Genomic DNA, 24,686 nt, shown 5'->3' with positions numbered 1-24,686 from the left:
TTTGAAATTCTCAAGAAAGTGGGTATGGTTTCGTACAGGATATCACTTCCTCCTCAATATAGTGGGATTCACAATGTATTCCACATATCTATGCTACAAATATATCAGCCGGATCTGAACCATATATACAGTATGAATCGTTGCCATTGGAAAAGGATTTGACTTATGACCGATTCGGGTTCTCGAGCGACAAGAAAGGAAATTGAGAAGTAGGATAATACCTATGGTGAAGATACAATGGGGACATCACGCGGATGAGGAAGTAACGTGGGAACGAGAGGACGAGATAAGAAATAATTATCTGCAACTCTTTAAGGTAATGTAACGAAATTTGAGGGACTCAATTTCTTTTAAAGGAGAAAAGTATGTAGTAACTGAAAGTTGGGTGGAAAAAAAAATATATATATATAGTAATAATAATAATAATAATATATCAATATATATATATATATATGAGAGGGAGAGGAGTGAACGGTGTCGTTTGGGAGAGGAAATGGACAGTTAGGATAGGTGGGGTTTGTGAGAGGGAATGGACTGTTAGGATGAGTGTAGATGGGGAGATGGGATGGACAGCCAGGATGAGTAGTAGGTGGAGTATAAATAAGAGGAAGAACAAAAAAAAAAACGAAAGAGAAAAGAAAAGGGGAGAAAGGGAAAAAGGAGGAGGCTAGTGATAGAAGATTCAAGAGAGAGAGAAGTCGGAGAGGGAAGAAATGAAAAGAGAGAGCGAGAGAAGAATGAAACAAGTAAGGCGGCGGTGTGAGCTACAAATGTGCAAAAAACGATGAGGAATGAAGGTATAGTGAATTTAAATTTCGAATATAGGATGATGATGAATTATGGACTTATTTTTACAAATTTTGAAAGAATGTATAGACAATAAAAGAAATGAAAACAAAAAATAGGTGATTGATGGAATGGGAGAGCGGAGAGAGACCGTGAGTGACGGAACGGTTCGGTTGGGGTTATGAATGAAGAGAAGTAGAGGAAGTCGTGGGAGGAGAGGTCAATAGGTACGGATATGTGTTGTCTAGACAGTGTAAGGAACTAGAAAAGGAAGTAGAAGAAAGAAGGAATAGGAGAGTGAAAGAAAGATTTCGGTTATGGGAAAGAGGGAGGAGGACGGTGAGTTAATAGGTGTAAGAGAATCTGTGGGGGGGAGAGGTGAACTGGTACGGGATGGGTGAGTCGGGAGAAACAGAATACGTACGGAAGAATAGGAGACGAAATGCCGAGAGAGAGAAGGAGGCAGGAAGGGAAAACTGCTGCGGATGGTTGGGGAGGGCATAAAGAGTGGGTGATAATGATAGAGAGAAGAGTACTGGGAGCCGAATAACATAGAGAGGAGGGAATAGAGGGACTGAGAGTGGGACAGTTGGAAAGAGTGGCAGTGGTAGGTGTGATGAGGGGTGAAGTGAGTGGAAGAGAAAGGGGATTGGGATAAAGGTTAGGGAACAATGAGCGTGTGCATGTAAGGGTTGTGTGTGTGTGTGTATTTGTGTGGATGTATATTTGTGTGGATGTGTATTAGTGTATATTATGTAAATATACTTGTAAATTTAAAAACTGCATGGAAATGTTGGTTGCTTGGTAATAACTGAAGTTAGAATGACTGGCGTGTGGGTTAAGTATGCATGTATGTGTGGCATATTGAGTAGGGACAGGGTGAGGTTCCATTAGTGGTAGTCGAGGTGGGGACGCTGATATCAATTGTTGTCACTTAAAAAAAGTAAGTCGATTGCTGATAATGGTGATGTTTGGGGGTTGCCAGATTGGTAACGAGTTGAGTTGTCGATGTTGGTGACGAAAGAAAATAGTAACAGTGTGTGTGTGGGTGGCCAGCTAGGGGTCGAGTGGTAGAAAAGGAAAGAGGAGCCGCCAATATTGGTGACGGATTGGGGTAACAGTGTGGGTGAGTGGCCAGGTTAGGGCCGAGGGGATGATGTCATAAGGTAACCACACCTAGTATGATTGACAATTTATCATCAATGAGACATTGTAATTACATTAGAGTTAGGTGAGTAGTAATAAGGGGTTGTGGGTAGAAAATAAAGCATGACCAAGGTAACGAAAAGGGAAAACATAGAAGAATAGGCTTTTAATTGGATTTTCATGCTATATTTGTGATTTAAATTTACTATACTGAGTTGTATATACTCATTCCTTATCAATTACAGATGAAGTAGGACTGCAGATTGGATCGAAGTTACGAATTTTCGAACCTAACGTATAGAGAAAATAGAGCAGAGTTTACGACTGGTAGAACGGTATAATTACATATTTGGTAGCAATGTAAATCATGTGTAAAAACAGGAATTTATGAAATTCATAAGCAACTATATTGATACGTCTACAGTTAAGAATTTCTTTTAGAAATTGAGTAATTGGTTTCAATATTTTTCCTTATGTGTATGATTGATTTGAAATGAGATATGGGTGTTCTGTATCCTAATATAATTGAGACAATGTCGCTAAAGAAAAAAAAATGGGTGTTACAGCGTGTGTCGCTGAAGTTCAGTAAGCATGGTAAATCTGCACATGGATAGTTATTTGAAACCTAGTCCAGATGTAGATATGTATATGTGAGCATGTGGATCACCTAACAACCATATCTATTGTGGCCAATGTGAGATTGTGTCTGTACTATCCATGCGATATAGGGTTCTTTTTTGTTTCTTATCGATAGTGATACAACGGGCATCACACGATGGTAACTAAATAAGCTTTAAAAGACTAAATAATGTGAAACTATAAGTTTTGGTTGAGTGATATGTGTGGGTGAATAATCCAAATGAAATACGACTGGAGATATTTGTGTGTGAGCGAATCTGTCTGTTTTATTTTGAGAAAGATGTGAATCCGTATATATATGTGTGCAAATTTTGTATATGTAAGACTTATGTAAGAGAAAAGAGTGAAAAACAAAAGAATGGAATTGAGAATATGCTTAAGAAAAGATAATTGAGAATAATAAGTGTGAATTGAGAGAATTCTAGCGTGATTTGAAATGGAAACAAGAGTTAGATGAGAAGAGAGATAGTTAAAATATGTTTCGTGTGTTGATTTATTTTGTTATTGTGATGTTTTATTTGATATTTACTCAATTATAATATTTTTATATTTTATATATTGCATAAATGTGTATATGTAAGTCTGCATTATAAAATTATTTTTTTTATTAAGCTCATAAAGCTCACTCCAATTCACTTCTCATCTAGGTAAGAGGAGATAAGAAACAAGTTTAAGATTAATAGAAGATGATGAAAAAAACTTTATTAATTTATATTTTAGGTGTCTCAAGTATTTGTAAACAAATAGTTATTCAATCATAAAATATGCATATTAAAGTATAGTTTCACTGCATATTTAATATTTATCGGTTCTACTAATTTAAAATATTGAGCAAACATCCATACCCACCGATATTGGGGTTCAGGCTGTTACACTCTAGAGCATTTGACAGGATAATTCTTATGTTGATAAAATAATACATAACTTAGATTTTATAAATTTTAATTAAAAGTATTTTGATAAAATCATAGAATAGTACACTTAACATTATACATTTTTGATCGATTTATAAATTTATTTTACTAAAAAATAAGTCAAGAAAATACCATGTATGGTTTCAAAAAAAAAATTAAAAAGTTTTTTTAAAATTCTCTTTAAAAATCTATTTAATTTCCTGTTATTGATAAAGCCCGTATGAAAATCATTTAATCTATTTGTGTTGATATATATATATATATATTTATGTATTTTTAGAAATAATTTATATATTCATTTTTTTTAAGGCCTTTGATATTAAGCAAACTTCAAAATCATGGTGTTTTGAACCTGATTTATTGCAATTAACATATGAATCTAATCACTTTTGTAAGTACAAACTTTCAAGCCACTAAGAAAAGGTAGCACATCCCCGTTTCATTTTTATAATTGGAAGTAGGTAATGATGCAAAATTAAGCCTAACAAAATTTCTTGATGTTACATTTTTTCAGAACTGTGAATGCATAATTAGTCCATTGTTAGGCATGCAGCAATTTCTCTCTCTCTCTCTCTCTCTCTCTCTCTCTCTCTATATATATATATATATACTGCTCTTCTTTTATATATGTATATATATAAAACCAACAAAAATTGCTGAGGTGGCCTGAGCTGTGCTCACCAATTTCCCAAGCATTTTCTAGTTTATTTTTGCATGGCGAATAAACGAACAGGCTTTGGTTTCTTCATTCGTATCTCCCTATTCCAAGCTGTTTAACACATTAATTAATTATTAGTTTGTCACACCCTAATTGTTAGTATAATAGATAAGAAATTACTTTGGAATATATTATACATTAGATTACTTTAAATTATTAACTAATTGATATAGCAATTCATCACTAAATCAAAAGATTGGCGTAATATGAAATGGGTGTTTCAATTGTAATTTTTGTTAGTCAAATTATTTTTCTTATTGGTCGGTCCCAATATACTTATAGAAGTGTTGTCAAGGTACGAACAAGTTGAGAGAGGGTAGTCTTGTGTTTATTAGGCATATTCCAATTTAGGAGAAATCTTGGTTTCTTATTTTCTCATTTTCTCAGCCATTAGATTGTTTTATTGAGATTTATGGACATTGTGTACTCAACATTCATACATCAATCTAATAAATAAAGGGTTAGTTAATTATTTTGGTTGGGGTTTTGACACACTCAATTGGAAATTTTATTTAGTTAGTAGTGATTTTGGTGTCTCCACATTTTTTTTTTTCTAAATTTGTATTTTTTTTTTCAATTTATATTGAATTTAGATGTCTCACAACACACAAAAATTTCTTTTTAATTTTCAATTCATTATTTAAAAAATTGACATCCAATATAAATACACACGTATATACGTGTGAGTAGATGATGGGTCTAATTAATATATATATATATATTTTTTAGATGGACTTAATAAGCTAACATAAAATTATTATCATAAAACTTAATCGGGTTTAAATAATTGAAAATCTGATTTCATAATTATATATATGAATTTTTACTTTTAATAAATAAATAAATAAACACATAAAGATGATAATAATAGTAGTAACCCATGGATATTTGAATTTATGTGGTGATTTCTATTTGATAGTCTAATATATATTTTATCATATTCAATCCCATTTAATGTATTTATTTATTTTTAAATACACAAAATAATACAAATATTTTTTAAACAAAGTAATTTTTAAAAAATAGTAAATAGTAAATGCTTTAAATATCTCGACAGCACATAATGAATGTAAATATATTTTTTTATTCAATAATTATAAAATATGTACGTTGATTGAATTATCACGTATCAAAAATCATATGCTAATTTGATTAATTAGCGGCGCATATGCATATTAAATTGCACGCTATACGACAATAACATGGGTCATGTATGAATGAATATTAATTTTATTATGGTTGATATGATCTAACCGATAAAAAAATATATATGTATGTATGGTAGGTTAATACACGAGCAAGACATTATTGTTGGTTAGATATGGTGTCAAATTGGAATTAATTTTTTGACTTTAATCAAGACTTTATTTTGATTAATTAATTAGTTTTTATATTAATTAAAAATAATTTAAAGAACAAATTACCATGTTAGTTGCGTTGACACTCTCCAATTAATTAAACCATCGACCCATGACCTTTCTTTGGCAGTTTCTTATAACTACACTATCTAAAACATTAAGTTTTGTTGTCCCTTTCGACTTGGGATTAATTAGTTAATTTATTTCCCAATTTGGTATTATCTAGAAAACATATTCATTAATTTTGGATTTGGTCGTTTAAGTTACTAATTTACCAATTATCGAGAAACCAAATTATCAATTAATAATTATATATACTTCACATCCGATACCAATTTTATAATTTAAATAAGTAATATTGGCTTGTATATTATGTCTGAAATTTAAAACTTAGTGCAAATTTAAAGAGATTTTTGACCGCATAATCTATTAATTGAGTGCTGGAATTTATAGTTGATCAAGTGAGAAATATGTTTAATCCCACATATATATTTTTTATTTCAAAAATAAAACAAAAATCCCCATCTTAAAGTGAAATTATATAAAAACTATATTATTAGCAAATTCCCATATTAGCAATCATTTATTAATTTATTTTTACCATAAAGAACGTACAAAAAAAAAAACCCCCATTATGTTAACATTAATCTACTATTTTAGCATAAAGTATATCCGCTATTACTTTATTATCCAAGATAATTACTCCATTATAATCCCATGAGTTAACAATTATCCAATATTATAATCACTCAAATGTTGATTATTCAAATACTAATTATTCAACTACCTACACAATTATTTTTCCAAAAAAAAAAACCAAGAAAAAATGAAAAAAAATTATAGTTAATTATTAAAGTAATTTTTATGTTAAGTGATAATGTTAATTTTAATTTATATCCCTTTAAAAATATTAAATTTAAAAAAAAAAAAAAACTAAAGAAGGAAAACATTAAAGTGATGATGCATATCAGACCATCATCAACGTGATAAGCTGCCAAATTTTGTGGACGCCAAACCATATCCTTAACTCAAAACTAAACAAAAAATATTTCATTTCAAATCCGACTATTTTTTTCACGTATTAATATTAAAAATCACATTTGTTATTTATTTTAATTTTATTTATTAAATTTATTGATTGTAATTGTATTTTATTAAAACTATTTAATTTATTTTTAGTTCATCTTTTACGTGTATAAATATTAGCCAATTTCTGATTTTGCTCTCCTTAACCAACGCCCTTCTTACAGCTCAGACTCTGACGTATCGTTCGGTGTCCGTCCGCCAAAAAAAGCGGGAGCGCGACTCGCCGCGTTGGCTCAATTTAGTTTCGTTCGTCTAGTGAGTCGCGGGCCCGAGTTCGGCGTGTAACTCAATTCTGGGCTTTGGATCCGCCGAGGGTCTTAATTTTGAAGGTAATTACTGATAGGTATTATTACTTCGAGTTGCTTTTTTTCGGTTTGATGAGCTTTGAATGGTTACGTGTGCTGCATGCTGGATTTCGGGCTTGAATAGCTGTTGCTTATGATTTGGATTAAAGGTAGCTTGCCGTTTACGGCTTCGTTTAATGTGCTTTTTTTTGCTCTTTTTGGAGTCACGCGTTGTGGATCCTTGGGATGGTTTGGCAATGTACGTGTTGTTTGGTATTGTTTAATTCTGGGTTGTTTACGCGTTTCTTTAATTGGTTTTGTCCAAATGGGATTTTAAGAACTTTTTAGTTTAATCTCGTTTCTGGAGTGATTTATTGTGGTAGGCGTCGTCTGCTTTATTAGATCTGGTAAGAAGTACTAATGTTGTGTTGATTTCATGTAGTTTTCATGAGATTTCTTCACTTGCTCCCCTAACAGGGCATCTCTGCAACTCCCAGTGATGAATAATTAAAATCGCCATGTAGAAGAAACAAATGTTGTTTTAAACTTTTTTTAGCTTTATGGATTGATTTATTTGATGTATATTATAAAAAATACGGAAAATGGTTTGACTATTATCCTGTAAGTGGGGATCAGGCTCTGCTCTGCTTAGTTGAAAGAATAAATTTCTTTGTCATCTTCAGGTGAAATTTTCTAGATTTAGGTTTTCTTAGTGCAGTGCTTTCACTTTATGCATTTGGAAGCATGATTTTGGTTTAATTCACTCATGGATGATTATTTCTTTGGATTCAGCTGTTGGAGGGGAGAGGGGGTGTTCAATTATGCTTTCTATAGAATGTATACATTTATACGTCTGATCTGGGTCTTGCTACTCTGTAGTTTTCTCAAGTTGAGCCTTCATAGAAATACATGCAACTTATAAAGAATAGAATCGGGAAATCCTTCTACGAAAAGAAGAATAAAGCGGTTTAAACTCTCTGTCATTTAGTTGAAAGCTATTCTTACCCTGGAACTATATTCCGTTTTAGGCTCAATGTCCTATATGCAGTAACTGATCATGACATGAAAAGGATTTGTTGTTCTCATTGAATCTGCCTTGCCTGTGACAACTGGAGTCATATCCTAGTGCTAGCTAGACCATTTGGATAAATTTTTGCTCATGCTTTTAGAGTTATAATTGATTTTGTGACATGCGTTTGAGGTTTAGTTGTTTTTCTCATTTCTGCTTAAAAGATTAGGATTTCCTCTCCCTTGTTTAATTCGTGGCAAGCGTAACTTTCACTCAGCTTTGACAGGTTACTGACAGTGAACACAGGCAGAAGGTCCCTTATAATTGTTCTAGACCTCGTTATTTGTCATTGAATCCTGCAGAAATGCGGCTTTCCATTTCTTTTTTGTTTCCTTTTCTTGGGTGGGAGAAGATGGAGTGATTCATTTGCTAACTATGTTTTGGACTTTTCGCAGTTAGTCTGTGTTAGCTTGCTGCTAAAAATTTTGCTTTGCAGTCTCTGCAGGAACAGGAGGAACATGAAGGCACTCATCCTTGTTGGAGGGTTTGGAACACGCTTGAGGCCACTGACACTCAGTGTCCCGAAGCCACTTGTTGATTTTGCTAACAAACCCATGATTCTTCATCAGGTACATGGATCTTTGTTTTAGAAGTCCGATGTTAAGTGGCTTCTTCTTGTTTCTTTATCTTCTAGTACAAATCTCCATCATGATTTTCAAGATGAATAAAATCTATTTCTTTGATTTCCATGTTTAATGTCATGTATTGAGAAGCAGCTTATGCTTGTACAATCATGAGTTCATTGGTACTAAAACAATCTAGAGAATTAAATTAACTAAAGTGCCAATTTTTGGAACTTCTAACTTTTTGATAATTGAGTTTATTTATTTATTTTGTTGGTGGGATGGTCGGGGCTTTGGTTAGTACATTTTGCAGTTTCTATAAGGAACAGAATAAAGCCTGATTTCTTCTTCAAGATGGAAACAGGAAAGGAAAACTAAGATATTTGTCTAGTTCGTTCTCTGTTTTTTACTCATACATCCTACTGTGTGTTGCCATGTTCTCTGCAGATAGAAGCTCTTAAGGCAATTGGAGTAGATGAAGTGGTTTTGGCTATTAATTACCAACCAGAGGTAAATAATTGTGCAGTGATTTGAAGCACTTGGTGACTGATAATGTGTAGCTGAAATGTGGATGCTGATGGGCGTATTTCTTGTTTATGCAGGTGATGCTAAACTTTTTAAAGGAATTTGAGACAAAACTTGGAATCAAAATCACATGCTCACAAGAGACTGAGCCACTTGGCACTGCTGGTCCTCTGGCTCTTGCCAGGGATAAGCTGGTTGATGGTTCTGGAGATCCATTTTTCGTCCTCAACAGTGATGTTATCAGTGAGTATCCACTCAAAGAAATGATTGAATTCCATAAAGGACATGGGGGAGAGGCCTCAATAATGGTTACAAAGGTAACATTTGAACTTAAAATTTTTTTATCTCTGTTTTCTTTTTCCTTTCATTTATCTTCTTCAGAGGAGTTATGAAACAAAGTGGAAATCAAAATGATTAGAGTCATGTGGCCTTATCCTTAGGTAGATGAGCCATCAAAGTACGGGGTGGTGGTTATGGAAGAGTCCACAGGAAAAGTCGAGAGATTTGTAGAAAAACCAAAGATATTTGTTGGAAACAAAATCAATGCTGGAATCTATCTGTTGAATCCGTCAGTTCTTGATAGAATTGAGCTGAGGCCCACCTCCATTGAGAAAGAGGTCTTTCCTCAGATTGCAGCAGCACAAAAGCTTTATGCCATGGTCCTGCCAGGGTTTTGGATGGACATTGGACAGCCAAGAGACTACATTAAAGGCCTGAGACTCTACCTTGACTCCCTGAGAAAAAAATCTTCGTCCAAGCTGGCAACTGGAACCCACATTGTGGGAAATGTCTTGGTGGATGAGACTGCCAAGATCGGAGAAGGCTGTTTAATTGGACCAGATGTTGCCATTGGCCCTGGTTGTGTTGTTGAGTCAGGGGTAAGACTCTCTCGCTGCACAGTGATGCGTGGAGTGCGCATCAAGAAGCACGCATGCATATCTAGCAGTATCATCGGATGGCACTGCACTGTTGGGCAATGGGCCCGTGTAGAGAACATGACCATTCTCGGCGAAGATGTTCATGTATGCGATGAAATTTACAGCAACGGAGGCGTAGTCCTACCCCACAAAGAGATCAAGTCTAGCATTTTGAAGCCAGAGATTGTCATGTGAGGTATTATTATCATTCATTGTTTATTAGTTCTCAGAGAAGTAGACACTGTTTAGGAACTAGCAAGTGACTGTTGTTTGAAAAATGGGCTTGTTCCTTTTTTTTCCTCCATTGCTCCTTTCTGCAATTCCAGTTGGTGTTGAGTCTTCGAAGTTGAGAGTTGAAGAGTCGGTTTCTATTTGTTTAGATGCACGAGAAGGGATACGAATGAGTCTGAGATATGTAACATTAGTGTGTATATAGAAAATAAATTATCAGTTTGTTTTTCTGTCATGTGATCTTTTCCATTGATGAATTGTTTTAAATGTATATTCCTTTGTTATTATGGGAGTGTCGGTAGGATCCCATGTTGGCAATTTTTAATTTGTCCCTCCTAGGCCCCATCTTCTAGTGTCGGCAGCTTCTCCTTTCTTCTTTCAATATTTTCTCCTACTTCATTGGTTTACACGAAAGTTTATTATAAAAGTTTTGATCACGTTAATGATGTGATTGATCAATATCTATACATTTTGTTAATTAATAACTACGGTATCAAAATTTGGTATCCTCATTGAATATTATTATAACAGGGTTCCTCTTCCAGTAATTAATACTCGGCTTCTGCTAGTATTGCTGCAAATTACCATGTGATATGTTGGTTGACTCTACATGAACGAAGAAAAGAAAGAGTACCTGCAGGCACCAATAAGGCAGGCTGTATGTAAGCAATAAGAGCTAATGTCTCAGTCTGTCAATCCTGTCTGCCACGTGATGAATGACATGAGTGATGAGTCTTGTTTGCCTTTTTTTTTTGGACCTTTTCTAATTGCTTTTTTTTTTTTTTTAATGGTTTAAAAAAAAACAGGTGCAGCAGAAACCTTTCAGAAACATGTTTACCTGCAGATTCAAACGGTAGAGCACTACAATACAATAATCGCCAAAAAAAAAAATTGATTTATACTAAAATTTTAAATCTATTAACAAAAATGAAAATACCCAAATTAATTAATTGAAAAAAATGAAAACTGTAGTCTCCTACAGATTGTTTTATCAGATTAATTGGGATTAGGAGGCAGAATTTGTGATTAAACAGTGATTGAGAGTTGACAATGTAAGCTTTAATTTACAGTGATCAAAGAAGATCTTTTTAAGTCAAGCAACTACAGTTGACCCATAAAAGTTAAAAAGAGTATACCTTCATATATATATATATATATATATATTTATCTTTTTTTTTTTTTAGTTTAAATATTATGTGTATATTTACATATACACTTATTGTATTTATATGCAAATGCGCGCGCACCCATACATACACACAGATACATTAATATGTATGTCCATCGTCGCAGCAAAAAGGATAGTCTGTGACTCAGCCTACTAAAGTAAATCTTTTAAATAATTTTTATATGTATGTTACAAAGTAATAATTATTTTTAAAATACCGAACGTGAAATATATCCTCATGAATTAATTTAAAAAAATTATATTAAAAGCAAGAATAATGGATATAATAAAGTCTTATATCTACAATTATTTTAGTAATATGATAACATCATTCTTTATATAGTAGATTGAGATTCCCATAAATAATGTTATAGTGCAATTTGATTAAAAATATAGTGCTACTACATGAAAAATAGAGTTAAAATACCAAAACAAAATATGCATGTGTTAAAATTTAAGTGTTTTTTTAATGAATTTATAAGTTCATGCAGCATATGCACATATTATACACACACACACACACACGCACACACACACATATATATATATATATATATGAGATTTGATGTGTAAAAAATAAAATAAAAAATTATTTGACCATTTAAACATAAGTATTTTGCTTATTGTTAAAAAGAAAGAAAACTAATTATATATTTTTGGTTAGTTATTTTTCCTCTTTTTTGTCTCTCTCTCTTTTTAAAATTCTGTTATAATTTTTAAATTAAATATATTATTATTTACCGATTATTATAGAGTACAAAAATGAATTATAGAATTATAGAATACATAAAAGAAAGGTAAATATTATTAAAAAAAATCGTCTAATAATTCAAATAATATATAGATTTACCTAATCAAAGATATTAAGTTTTAAATTTAATAGTACAATCTAACAGAAGGGTTTAATTGGGATAAGAATGAAAACTTAGGAACTTAATTTGAAAAATTGAGAAATCACTGACTAATTTAAAAATAAGAATAAAATGAGGGACCAAATAATAATTAAAGATTTTATACGTAAGCTGAGAAACCCTCGCTAAACCCTGTTTCTTTTTCTGCGAAAAACCCTTCCAAGTTCCGAAGTAAGAAATTCACCTGCACCTTCAAACGTTAAAAGATGGCTTGCGTTTCTCTTCTCCGCAAATCGGCCGCCTCGTTAGCGCCACTAGTGAGTCGATTCTCCAGAGTCCAGCGAAATTCATATTCTACTCTCTTCACGGCCCTCAGTCACTCTCCACTCTCTCACAAGTCCTCTCGAGGTCTTTTTGCTCCTGGCTTTAACTACACTACGGCCGTTAAGCGGACGAGTTCCGATGAGCTGCTCGTCCGAGTTATTGACTCGGAAATCAAGTGTGCCGAGGAGAGCGATGATCACAATCAGGTAATGTGATTGTTTTATTTCCTTTCTTTTTCCGGTTTAATGTGATTATTGCTTGGATGATCGGGAAACGGGGGTAGATGCAAGAAATTAGGTCGGTTTGGCAGGTTGGTTTTATTTATTTTTCATTTCTTGTTTCCTCGAGCAATAGGAAAGAAATAGGTGCTCTTGGAGCCAGAAGGTGCGTCCTTTATTGGTTGCATTGGCGGGATGCTGGAAAGTTCCAAGTTTTGAAGTTTACAATCATTCTGATTTTCGGTGTTAGAAAATTATTTTTCATATTTTACTAAATGAAAGGGAGATGAAGGTATGATTCAATTCAAACGTTGTTATTTTTCAAAGCTCGCTTGCTAATTGAACTGTAGTTCAAAATGAGAGGACGATGTTGTAGAGTAGGTCTTGTCTTTGTTTTTATGAATTTGGAGAGCACCCCCAAAGGGTTAGTACTGCTTTGAGAGGTTGAAGTGAAGCCATTATTTCCAGTTTTCTGCTGTCTGTTAGCTGGTAAAATATGGGAAGATGGAGAAGAAATGAAGCATTAGTTATTTAACTAATTAATTTCTGATATCTAATTTTTGTTTCTGAATAGCGGAGGATTAATGGTCCTTTAACTTAAAGACTCTTATTCTTTATCGCTGTGTTTGAAACAACCCAAGGATTTTGTTGGAATGTATTTGGGAATCATTACTATTTCAACTTGGATGGTGTGAAAATCACATTTAAAACTATAAGCATTTAGCTCATTGGGAAATTCAAGTGAAATTGGAATTAATCATAAGTTCCAAATTCTATTCATTTTGATTGGATTTATAATTCATTGCTTCATTCCACTTAGAATTCAAATTGAGTTCATTTTTAGCATCTATGTAATAAACTTTTTACCCATGTTTGTTGAACTAAAATGTGAGTTTTCATATGAATTCCATATAAATTCTCCATTTTGTTTTGCCCAAAACATAGCTAAAAGTTGGTGTTAGGCACATGTCCTAATAAAGTTGGGTACACGTCCTCAGAAGTACTTGAGCAGCCTGTGCCAACAAGTTAAATTTCTTCTTAGAAATTTTTTGGACTAGTGACTATAGCTCTTGTAATTTTAGTTCCCTTTATTCCCTAAATGCTTTATGTTGTTCTTCTGCTCTACGAATGCTTCTTGGCTGTGAATTCTATAATACAGAATTTTTTTGATTTAGTTTAAATAGAATCTAAATATTTATAGTTCAACAGCATTCAAAAAGAAACTATGGATTTCCTTTGCAGCCAAAAATCCATGTACATCATGAGAATGCATTCAAGGGATTCTCATTTATTTTTTACGGTCAAGAGATTCTCATGTTAGAAATGGGAAAAATTATCAAACTCACTCACTAAGGATTAATGGAGAACCATTAGGTTAGGGAATAAATTCGACATGTGTCTCTCTTTCTTACAACAGTGTGATTTTATTTCAATTAAATATTGTCTGTTGTACTTTGATATGTAAACCTTTGCACACTGCTAGTCTGATTTGTTCATAGGTAGTTATCATTTTAATAATGACATGATGAGATTGTAATGCATATGGTTGCATTACCAAGTAGATGATGTTATTTCTGATCTTTTTATTAAGTGTATAATAGGACGAAAAGTCTCCAAGTGACTTCCCTTTTGAAATTGAAGACAACCCGGGACATCAAACTATTACATTGATCAGGGAGTATCAGGGGGAGCATGTGAAAGTTGAAGTACACATGCCTGATCTTGTTACTGGAGAAAACGAAGAGGATATGACTGATGATGAGAATGAGAACGCAACTCAATCCAGCATCCCGCTAGTTGTTACAGTCACTAAAAGGAGTGGACCAAGTCTGGAGTTTAGCTGCACTGCATTTCCTGACAAGATTTCAATTGACGGGTTGGCAGTTAGACATCCAGAGAATTCTCCCGAGGAGCAAATTGCATACGAGGGTCCTGATTTCAAGTGAGTCTTAACTTCCCATGCTAATGAATTGGTAGCACAATACAAGTTTCCTCCCTTGTATCTTAGGTAAAGTATTTTCTTTGTTTGCAGTGATTTGGATGAGAATTTGCAGAAGGCGTTCCATAAATATTTGGAGCTTAGAGGAATAAAGCCAAGCACAACAAATTTCCTACATGAGTACATGATCAACAAAGATAGCCGGGAATACCTGCTTTGGTTAAAGAACCTAAAGAAGTTTGTTGAAGCATGAGTTTCATTGAAAGATTACATTGAGCATGTTCGCTTCATCTTTTTTCCTTCTTACACCGACATGTACTAGTTGCTGAGTTGGTCAAGTATCAAAATTCTTATTTATTCGGAAGTTTTTGTTTGGTTTTTGAAGCTCTAGACTATTTAATGCTAGATTTTATCTGGAGAAGAATATTAGATCTTTAGGTTGCTTCACATTAAGGGATCTTCTAATTACCCAGTTGTGTAGTATTCTTTTGTTTAGATAATATTAAGCAATTTACCAAAATTTTTAATCAATCAAATCAGAATTCTTAAAGTTCAACCGAGGTTAATATCAACTGTGGTTTTAAATTTTAAAGGATTGCATAAATTCAGTCAAAAAACAGTACTGGTTATGTGGTTCTCACCATCACCGTGATTTGAACCTGACTCTGAATAATCATGTTATATGCTTTTCAAACTACAACCTGAATCACTAATAATAACAAAAATAATACTTTCTCCAGTAATGTTTTATATTTTTCTGACATGTTTAGCAAATGTCAAGCTTACTGAGTTTCTTTCTTTTAATTTTGTACAATACCGAGAGTGCAAGTTTAGCAAGTGTTCATAAATTTCTTCGATAAATGTATACCAAACTAACACAGCTTCATATTTCCCGAAGAAAAAAGTTTATTCTTAAACAAAAAATTTAGTGTCATACCCTTAATTTCATCTTATTGATTCCAAGATTCAAAATTGTAAAAAAGGTGTTAGTTCTTGTAAAAGGAACACTAAAAAAAATACCCAAATTGCAAGCAACAATCTCCATAAATAAATGGATTGCCATAATCTCCTAGGACATCAGAGCATCTGTTTCTAAGAGTGGATGGACCCACGCCAAGTAGCTCAGAGGTCATAAAGTACCAGAGGTTACGGTGCTTGGGTTTCAATCCTTCTAGGGTGCACAACCCCAAACCTAAAGAGAAAAATATAAAATATTCCTGTGGGCAAGAATTCAAAACTTCTGACTTAAAACAGTACATGAAGATATCAAATAACTAAAAGCCTCTAACATGTCTTTCCTTCTCTCTCTCAGGTTTATTTAACTACTGGGAACAGACTTAAGATTCGATGGCCAAATCTTTGTGGTCATAGATCACACCATTATCACCATCCACCACTTGCCCACTTCCTCTCAGGATCCTGCATGTTTAGAGGGGAACATCAATGGTTAAGGTAAAAAGAAACAAATGTTATTTGCATAGGCATTCATTGGCTACAGTCATGCAAAATTTATGAAAATTTGTAATTGGTCATGTTGGCACAACTATATAAGAAGTCCATCTGAAATAACAACACATGGACTGTGAGCTATAGATAGCAAGCACTCAGTATTTTGCAATTCAAAAATACTGATCAACTAGCTGAGTGCCGACACCAAGGAAAATCTACCTCACTCAAGCTATTTATCCTTTATATGTGCGGATATATTCACTTCATCAACTTTGAGGTCTACCAAAATCATACTCGATAAATCTTTACTCGTTTTTCCTAGGCAGATCACTATCGTGTCCAAAATACACACATGTAAAGAACATGGGTCAAATGGGAGGAAAGCCGCTTTGAAAGCCACTTGAAACATGTGTCGGGATGCTAAATGGCTTCAATACCCATATAATTCCATGAAAATAAAATTCTTATCTTAATTGCAGGGGAGATTTATGAAATATGTGTATTCAAACTGGTTGTGCAAAACATGTGTACAAGTATGTGTAGCAAGGAAAATGACGGCAAGCTACGTTTTGTTGGAAACAAACATTATAAAGCCTCTCACCATCTTGTTGTTAACAATCCTTCAACTCCAACTGGACCTCGAGCATGAATCCTGCTCGTACTTATCCCAACCTATATGGGCATTGAAAGATTTAGAAAACAATAACAAAAGGACCTTGATCATATGTAATATTCTTAAAAAGAGATCCTATTTGATATAATACCTCTGCACCCAGTCCAAATCGAGCACCATCACAAAATCTTGTGCTTGCATTGTGGAAAACAGCAGCACTGCCAATGCAAAAGAAGCTCTAATTACGAGACAAAAAACTATCGAAATTGGAGTTCAAAGAAATTATTCACATAAAAACCAAGTTCGTGATATAGCGCATCTTGCACATCAACAATCTATTACATACAAGTCCAGGCAGACGTAATAGATGCTAGGTTAACGACAAAGATATTCTTTCTAAAATAGACAATTCTAAGGTTTCTACCTGTCAACTTGACGCAAAAACAATTCTGCAACTTCATTATCTTCTGTGATGATGCAATCAGTATGTGCACTGCCAAAAAAGAGAGTAGAAAAATGATCCACCTTCAATGTGTTTTAGGTTAGTTCGGGAGTTGGGGATAACAAATTTATATATATCATAAAATTTATATACCTTCCATGTTGGTGAATGTGATCAATGGCTTCATAGACATCATTCACAATTTCAATTGTACAAGCCAATGAACTGTACTCATGATGAAATGAAGGTGCTTCAGGAATATTCAGCATGGAACTAGCCCTTGGTCCACCATATAAAACAACACCTACAGACAATATATGGAACTTTGCTGTCATCCACATAGTACAGCTAAAGAGTTTTCAGCAAAAAGTAGAAAGATATCCTAGAGTTAAATTCTTTATGCAAAAACAGGTGACATTGTTTGCATTCGAAGCCCTACCTTCAGTTCGAAGGTCAACAATAAGATCATGGAGAGCACCATTCTGCTCCCACTCCTGGTGTACAAGGAGTGTTTCCTGAGAGAGCAAAATTAGAAACACAAATAAAACAATGAGACTAGTCCGAACCATGAATGAAAAGACAAACTATTCTGATTACTAATAATTGATAAATTTCATGTAAGATAATCAGCAAAAAACAACAAAAGAAATCTTTACCACTGCATTGCATGCTGCTGGGTAATCAATTTTTGCATCCAGAACAATGCGCCTTGCCATATTTGAGTTAGCAGACTTATCAACATATACATGGCAAATTCCATCTGGGAAGCAAAAAATAAAGTTATAGTACCTAGCCAGCATTAAATCCCTTCTCAGAATATTAAATAAACAACGTTCAGAGCAAACATAGAGGGAAAACATTAAAAATATAAATATAATCCTCTCACCAGCATGACCCAGAACAGGAATTTTAGTTGAATTTTTTATCTGAGAAACAAGCTTGTTGCTCCCTCTCGGGATCACAAGATCAATTACATCATCAAGCTGTTGCACATTCACATACAAAGTTCCATATAAGTATTAAGGGTTAAATAACCACTCATAAAGTCACATGTCCAGAAACCATCAGCTCTCGTATTTTCCACCTTCAGTAGATCAGGTATCTCGTCTCTTGAGGTCACAAGTCCAATAAGCTTTCCCCCAACACTATCTGGAATAGCTTCAGTTATCACCTAGAAATTTATCATGGATGACAGGACATTAGAAGTTTTTATTTGATAATAAGACAGAACTTGGAAAAAGAAAAGGAAAGGGGAAAGAAAAAGAACATCAAAATTCAACAAATGCCGTAATAGACGAAAACCTTGTGCAAAATTGCATTCGATCGCTTGGCTTCTTTTCCCCCTTTCAAAAGCAGTCCATTGCCACTTCGAATAGCCAATGAAGCTATCTGTTTAAAATCATAAATAAAGGAATAAACTTGTGGTGAGGCAAGAGAAACATATATGAACAAAATATGAATCCATCATTCCCTGCCTTCATTAATAGAAGAAACAGATCAGCTGAGTTAAAAGCACATGGATTCTTTAAATAATCCTAATAACCTGTACTAAAGCATCAGGCCGAGACTCAAAGACAATCAAAAGAACGCCCAAGGGAGATGAAGTTTTCTCAAGGATGAGCCCATCTGCAATCTGGATTAGAGTAATGATCAGAGTCATTAGAAATTATTCCACAAAGCAGATACCGGGGCATTTCCCAGATAATAGGAAATAGCCATTTTAATATATTTTCCCAGTAAATGTACGAGTTGTATTAATATCCTATGCTTTTTAGTCAATGCAATAACAATAGAGCAGCAGGGTACCTGTAACTTGAACTCATTAGGCAACTCTACTTACCTGGGTTCTCTTCAAAACATGACCAATAGGATCTTCCATGTTTGCAAGCACACGAATTGATTTTGCAAGGCTTGAAATCTGTTAATCACAATAAAATTTCATATAAGCAGAAGTACAGCCAGAGATTCTTTTGCTGTAAATATAGCTGAACAGACATCAATGATAGCAAATAGTTCCATGGGAAAAAAATCATCCCAATAAAATTAGAAAACACCGCATGCTCTTTCCTTTCCAGGCTTTAAGGCCAGCCGAGATACCAAGGACTTCTCATATCCCGCTTCTTGTGCAGCAGCAACATCTGCTTCATTCTCAGCCCTGATCAAGTTCTCATTTGCTTCCAGTGCATTAGCTATGTCGAGTAATATCCTTTTTCTATCCTCTGAAGACAAGGCCTGCAGAAAAAATTATCACCATTCTTTAAGCCAAGTATATGCTTTCAGACACTAAATTATAGAAGTGAAAAACCTCAGCGCAGAATCAGCACAAATATTCTATTAGCCCAAAAACATGTTAAACACTTGGAAGGATGAAGCAACAATGAAGTTACCTGAAGCCGTCTGGAACTTTCCCTAGCTGCAACTGCCATGTCCTGCCCACCAAGTTCCTCAACTGAGACCCACGTACAAGCATCTTTATGGAAGAGAGTACCAATGCGGTGTCCTTCAAGAACTTTAAGTATGTTTCCAGCAGCATATCCACTTCAAAAGCAACAAGACAAAAAGAAAATTATTGTAGAATACAACTGCATCTGCTGGCTGAGCAGTCACATAACCTTACCCTGCGTGAACATTATGTCTATATAGCTATTCTATCAACTGTTAACCAAAATGCAAAACAAAGAAAGAAAACATCCCACAAGTATTCAGTTCACTTCTGCAAACGGGAAAATGTCAGAAGTAGAACAAGCTATCGAGTTTTAAAGATGACGAGAAACTTATGGCTACATCTCATCTATCTCTTGGTATATTCTGTTTTCAAAGAATCCTCTCACATATTCTTAATGTTATGTTGAGAGTGAGAGAGGGTGTAAACTGAATAACATTTTAGTTGCTTGAACGTCAAAATAGAATCTTCTTATTTCCAGCGAATTTTCATCTATTAATGATGCAGAATGGATTAACAATAGATTTCCTAAGAAAATTAGAAATTGAAATTATATTAAGTGTAAAACAACTATACTGTTTAGAAATCTACTATTATATTATTTAGAAGTATTATTATAGTTTTAGCAATTTAAGATTTATTATTCTTCTTAGAATTAATAGTATAAAGGATTTTCGGCGTAGGATCTTCTTCCTTCCCTAACACTCTGATTTCTATTAGTGAAAATGAAAACGTTATTCCGTGGCGTATCATCTTGTACATTGAAGTATAGTCTCATGGGGTAAGTGTTCAATGCTTTTTCTTTTCTATTTATTTCACACTTTTTTTCCTTCAAAAGGAGGGTAATCCTATTAAATTGATATTTCCTATTATAATTCTACTTAGGAAAAGTTACTTAGAGATTTCTTAAATGTAACGTCTGAGAAATCTTAAGCGTGTTGTACAGCTTTTTTTATCCCTAAATCCCTAAATGAACAAATTAACCTTATTTGTCCTATAACAATTAATGGAAGGAAAATATTTATCTTTAACGAGAGAAAGATATGGTGCACATGCATTTATCTTCAAGACCAAGGATTAATACTCCTGACAAACCAAGGATAAGAGTATTACATAAACCATACCTGGTGATGATAACAGGAACTCCAGCGGAAGCTGCATTAACAGCAGCCTTTACTTTTGCAGTCATACCTCCCCTTCCCACCCTAGACTTGTCTCCAAAGGTAATTTCACCCTGATGTTTTTCCTTGATATATGTGTGGATAAGCTTAGATCCTGGATCACTTGGGGGCCCACTGTAAAGCCCATCCACGTCACTCAACAAAATGAGAAGATCCGCTTTTAGCTCCAACGCCAGTAGAGCAGCTAAGCTGTCATTATCCCAGAATATACCAGAGGAATCCTGGAGAATCGAGCAGAATCAGGAAAATGAATGAATCTAAGCACAATAATAATGGGAGAATTTGGAAACAAACGTATGAGATAAAACATGCCATAATGAAATGTGGACCCAAAACGAAAGAGTACCGAATAACGAATGGCAGAACGTATCATCCTACTAGAAAAGTGCACACATCTAACGGTACTAATTCAGAAAATTTTCCCACTTTAAGGCGCAAATTCGACATGAAAAGCATTTTTATCATTTTTGTACGCACAGATTCTTAGCGAAAGCTACAAACTGCAAAAGGATCAATTTGTGCATGTAGAAGAACACTTGGAACAAATAACAATCAGAAATTGACTCCACACATAAAACGTGACATGTTGGGGATCTCCACCTAAGCTACTCAAATTTAGCGTGATACTAGGGTCCCCTCAAAATCTGAAAATATTTAAGACTCACACAACAATACAAAAATATAGTTCACTCCATATGGTCTCCTTGGAAAAAGAAAAAGATATCTTTGAACATCTCTAGTGGTTAAGACGGAAAAAAGGCTCTAATTCTCATCCGCATATAAAGTAGGTTGGATGACTCTAGTAAACTGAAAAAGAAACAGTGCAAATTTTAGGAAACAAACAAAATTTGGTCAAAGACATTCATTTTCTTTGAAGTCTTTTGTTATAGCTGCAACACAGGAACTTGAGTTACCTATCCTAATGCCAAAGCATGCTTAACTGCAGTATCTTGTTGTGAACTAGTACATCAAATTGCACCATGGAAGGGTAATACGTGTGTCTTTAACATTGATACGTGTCTTTTAAGAAGCAATGAAGGGGAAGACAAACTTGCAGTTAAATCTATGCTCAAGTTGAGAAATACACCTATCGTGGCTAAGGCTGCAAGTTCTAACATTAATATGTAAACATTGCATACTTAGTGTGTACATGGTTATCATATTAAACATTTAACAATACAGTTAATAGAACAAAAAGTAGAGAGAAACAAAATCCAAGCTCCAAATAAACATCATTTATGTTCATGGTCAATCATTGTGTCTTAAATAACAATTTATGCAAAATCATCCAAAAATTGACGTGGCATTATGTTGGAATGTTACGTCTGAGAGGAGATACTCGTTGGAGCTGTTGACACTTCTGAAAGTACAATCCAGTATCATCAGTAAGTATCTACTTCAAGGTAAAAACACATTGTATCCTTGAGGCTAACCCAAAATGTATACTTCCTGTTTATTGGGAAAAAAATAACAAACCCTCAATGTAGAGACAAGGACAATAACATGCCTCATACGGGGCTCTCCTGGTACTGACTGCATCATTTTCATTAAATATTGGAATAACCCTGAGTGCTAGCAATGATCCAACTGTTTCATCAAGTTGCTTTCTGAAATCCTTGTCCCTAAAATCACTATCTGTCACAAGAAGCTGTGCTGATGTCACGTCCAGCTGCCAGAAAAAAGGAAACAGGTCATAATGTTTAAACAAGTCCTACCACATGGTCTGAAGAGATAGCCACACATCTTGAGAGTGGCAAAACAAATTCTCCATGTGGGATAAAGTGAACTCAAAATTATCCCTAAGTCACAAAAGTAGAGCAGGTTTTCATAGTTTCTCAAAAGTCAAAACATATGCATGCCAACCCATTTCCCCCACCTGACTAAACATGGTATCATACAGAGCCATAAGACAATTTTGTCCAACACCAGCACAAGCTTTTCCATCAAGGTCTATCTGTGGCTTCTGGAGATCAGCAAAGCTGAAAACATGAACAACCAACAAGGACAGAAAGCTAACATATAAGTCCATCAAGTGCTAATACATCTGAACATGTCACATTTTATTTAGTGAATAAAAGTACTGATGTTGACAATTAAAAACCTGCTGTTAACCAACTTCCGGTATCGGAGCCTTTGGCGACCAAGGCCAACAGCGCCTGATGACACTAAAATAACCTCATATCCTTGAGAGTTTAGTTCTTTAATCTGCAAGAGTTTCAGATTATACAATGCCAGCACAGAGGCATGCTTAATGAAATTATGCTTAGAAGAACATAAATACTCGCAAATGAAATAACAAATTACTTGCTCACAAAGTCCTCCAAGTCTCCCAAGTGCCAACCGTCCATCATTTCGAGTAACAACAGCTGTTCCAACCTTTAATATTTATCAAAGCATCAATTGACCGAATTGATTCCAACTTTAAAAAAAAAAAACGAATTCAATAAAAAGAATTAAAGAAACACCCTTTATATCCAGACGTAGACCCCACTTGCAATGAAAACCACACAAGATTCTGTTTCAAAAAGTTCTATCTTTTAGAAAAGAAATCAATGCTGAACAACCCTTTTGAGGTTGTTTTCAGTTATCACGGAGTCGATTTACAAAACGTCACAATTCCAGTAATATTCCCGCGAAATTTGAAAAAGAAAATTATCCAAAAAGGCTTCATTTCTAAACGCAAGATAAAAGTTTTTTTAAAAAAAAAACAAAAAGAGATCCTACACCACCCGGTTAACAAAACCCAGTATGATTAAGCATGTAAACTTCGTATCGAGCTAAAAACACGCATTTCGCCTAATTCACACTACTTTCAACTACTAGAAAAACGAAAAGAATATCAACAAATCAATAACAAACTTCACTTTCTTCTATATTTCCACTCAAATTCCCGGCAGCCAAACACTGAGTAATACGAAAAAAAAAAACGAACGAATTTTAAGGTTCACCTCATTGGGTGCCCTCCACAAGAACAATCTAAAATCAATCGGACATGCACAAATCATCTTAAACATGTATCCAAACGCAAAACCAAAACAAATAAATCAACATTCAGAACAACAACAAAAAATCAATTTCAGAGGAATGCAAACGAACCTTGATAACGAGACGCTTCACATCCTTCACGAAAGCCCGAGACCGATCTAACCCGTCCATGTTCCAGCGATAGCAGTCCAAACTCCCTCAAACTACTCAACACCAGAGAAAACGAGGCTACGCGGTCCGAATGTGAGAAAGAACGAGATAGACACCAATGCGGAGCGTTGCAGTCTGTTCCGTTCACAGCGCCCACCTTAAAAGAGTCCTAGCCCGTAGATAATCGTCACCTGGGGAGACGTACTAAAGTGCACCGCACGACTTCCAGCTTTCCTCATTGCCCAGTCAGCGAAAAACACGTGGCAATGTCATGACGTGGCGAATATTCAGTTAACTTGAGATCAGGTGAGAAAATGAAGGAGAAGTATAAGTATAAGATAATAAAGGGTAAAAAACAAAAACGATAGACGCCGTTTCAGCGCGTGGAGCACGCGACAAAGCGAGAAGACAGGATGGCGCGAACTTACCTTGTAAAACCCAAGTATGCACGAATAATCTCACTAGATATATTAATCTTTATTTATTATTTATTATTTTTTAAATTATCATTTTAATTAAATAATAATTTAAAATTTTGCTTCTTATACATAAAATAATTTGTGCTTAATTTTAATTTTTACCTGTTTAATGGTAATTTACACATATTTTTACTCCTTGACAGAAATAAAACTTTTGCCCACCATTTTTTTTTTTTTTTTTTTTTTTTTTTTTTTTTGCAATGGCTTT

At 34.3% G+C, this 24,686-nt stretch overlaps 3 protein-coding genes across 9 annotated transcripts; 2 read left to right on the top strand and 1 right to left on the bottom strand.

Annotated features, from left to right (window-relative positions):
- Window positions 1–6,773: 6,773 nt before the first annotated feature.
- Window positions 6,774–11,087, top strand: CYT1 (Glucose-1-phosphate adenylyltransferase family protein). Of its 7 annotated transcripts, XR_015816849.1 has the most exons (7): window positions 7,166–7,190; window positions 8,437–8,569; window positions 9,011–9,073; window positions 9,166–9,405; window positions 9,529–10,201; window positions 10,768–10,898; window positions 11,043–11,087. XR_015816849.1 is itself a non-coding variant. In XM_088212896.1 (6 exons), exons 2-5 carry the CDS (start codon window positions 8,459–8,461, stop codon window positions 10,198–10,200), a joined length of 1,086 nt encoding a protein of 361 aa, XP_088069022.1. In that variant the 5' UTR covers window positions 7,159–7,190; window positions 8,437–8,458; the 3' UTR covers window position 10,201; window positions 11,043–11,087. The 7 variants fall into 7 exon arrangements, 6 of the variants coding, with proteins under 6 accessions (XP_021908583.1, XP_021908576.1, XP_021908590.1 ...); XM_088212896.1 differs by lacking the exon at window positions 10,768–10,898 and having other exon boundaries at window positions 7,159–7,190; XM_088212895.1 differs by lacking the exon at window positions 11,043–11,087 and having other exon boundaries at window positions 10,768–10,985.
- Window positions 11,088–12,438: 1,351 nt separating this feature from the next.
- On the top strand, window positions 12,439–15,120 carry LOC110822697 (uncharacterized protein At2g39795, mitochondrial-like). The gene is made up of 3 exons (XM_022052873.2): window positions 12,439–12,785; window positions 14,399–14,739; window positions 14,830–15,120. Exons 1-3 carry the CDS (start codon window positions 12,522–12,524, stop codon window positions 14,987–14,989), a joined length of 765 nt encoding a protein of 254 aa, XP_021908565.1. The 5' UTR covers window positions 12,439–12,521; the 3' UTR covers window positions 14,990–15,120.
- Window positions 15,121–15,761: 641 nt separating this feature from the next.
- On the bottom strand, window positions 15,762–24,182 carry P5CS1 (delta1-pyrroline-5-carboxylate synthase 1). The gene is made up of 20 exons (XM_088212894.1): window positions 23,961–24,182; window positions 23,169–23,240; window positions 22,966–23,069; window positions 22,741–22,843; window positions 22,372–22,533; window positions 20,808–21,085; window positions 19,628–19,778; window positions 19,310–19,472; window positions 19,081–19,160; window positions 18,784–18,873; window positions 18,543–18,629; window positions 18,325–18,411; window positions 18,127–18,223; window positions 17,897–18,000; window positions 17,680–17,755; window positions 17,394–17,544; window positions 17,223–17,291; window positions 16,950–17,016; window positions 16,787–16,857; window positions 15,762–16,155 (listed from the first exon to the last, which is right to left on the bottom strand). The coding sequence occupies exons 1-20, from the start codon at window positions 24,018–24,020 to the stop codon at window positions 16,074–16,076; spliced, it is 2,154 nt and encodes a 717-aa protein (XP_088069020.1). The 5' UTR covers window positions 24,021–24,182; the 3' UTR covers window positions 15,762–16,073.
- Between the last annotated feature and the right edge of the window lie 504 nt (window positions 24,183–24,686).

The sequence above is a fragment of the Carica papaya genome, chromosome 2 (genome assembly GCF_054855325.1).
Source record: "Carica papaya isolate Zhongbai chromosome 2, ASM5485532v1, whole genome shotgun sequence".
NCBI classification, from domain to species: Eukaryota; Viridiplantae; Streptophyta; class Magnoliopsida; order Brassicales; family Caricaceae; genus Carica; species Carica papaya.
The sequence above is the reverse complement of the archived record's forward strand: the minus strand, read 5'-3'. Positions and strand labels throughout refer to the sequence as shown.

Coding starts and splice junctions, on each gene's coding strand:
- CYT1 (XM_088212896.1), top strand. CDS start 8,459: ATGAAGGCACTCATCCTTGTTGGAGGGTTTGGAACACGCTTGAGGCCA. Junction 8,570..9,010: donor AACCCATGATTCTTCATCAG/GTACATGGATCT, acceptor TGTTCTCTGCAG/ATAGAAGCTCTTAAGGCAAT. Junction 9,074..9,165: donor CTATTAATTACCAACCAGAG/GTAAATAATTGT, acceptor TTGTTTATGCAG/GTGATGCTAAACTTTTTAAA.
- P5CS1 (XM_088212894.1), bottom strand. CDS start 24,020: ATGGACGGGTTAGATCGGTCTCGGGCTTTCGTGAAGGATGTGAAGCGT. Junction 18,874..19,080: donor ATGTTTTGAAGAGAACCCAG/GTAAGTAGAGTT, acceptor ACTCTAATCCAG/ATTGCAGATGGGCTCATCCT. Junction 18,630..18,783: donor GGCCTGATGCTTTAGTACAG/GTTATTAGGATT, acceptor GATTTTAAACAG/ATAGCTTCATTGGCTATTCG.
- LOC110822697 (XM_022052873.2), top strand. CDS start 12,522: ATGGCTTGCGTTTCTCTTCTCCGCAAATCGGCCGCCTCGTTAGCGCCA. Junction 12,786..14,398: donor AGAGCGATGATCACAATCAG/GTAATGTGATTG, acceptor AGTGTATAATAG/GACGAAAAGTCTCCAAGTGA. Junction 14,740..14,829: donor TACGAGGGTCCTGATTTCAA/GTGAGTCTTAAC, acceptor CTTTGTTTGCAG/TGATTTGGATGAGAATTTGC.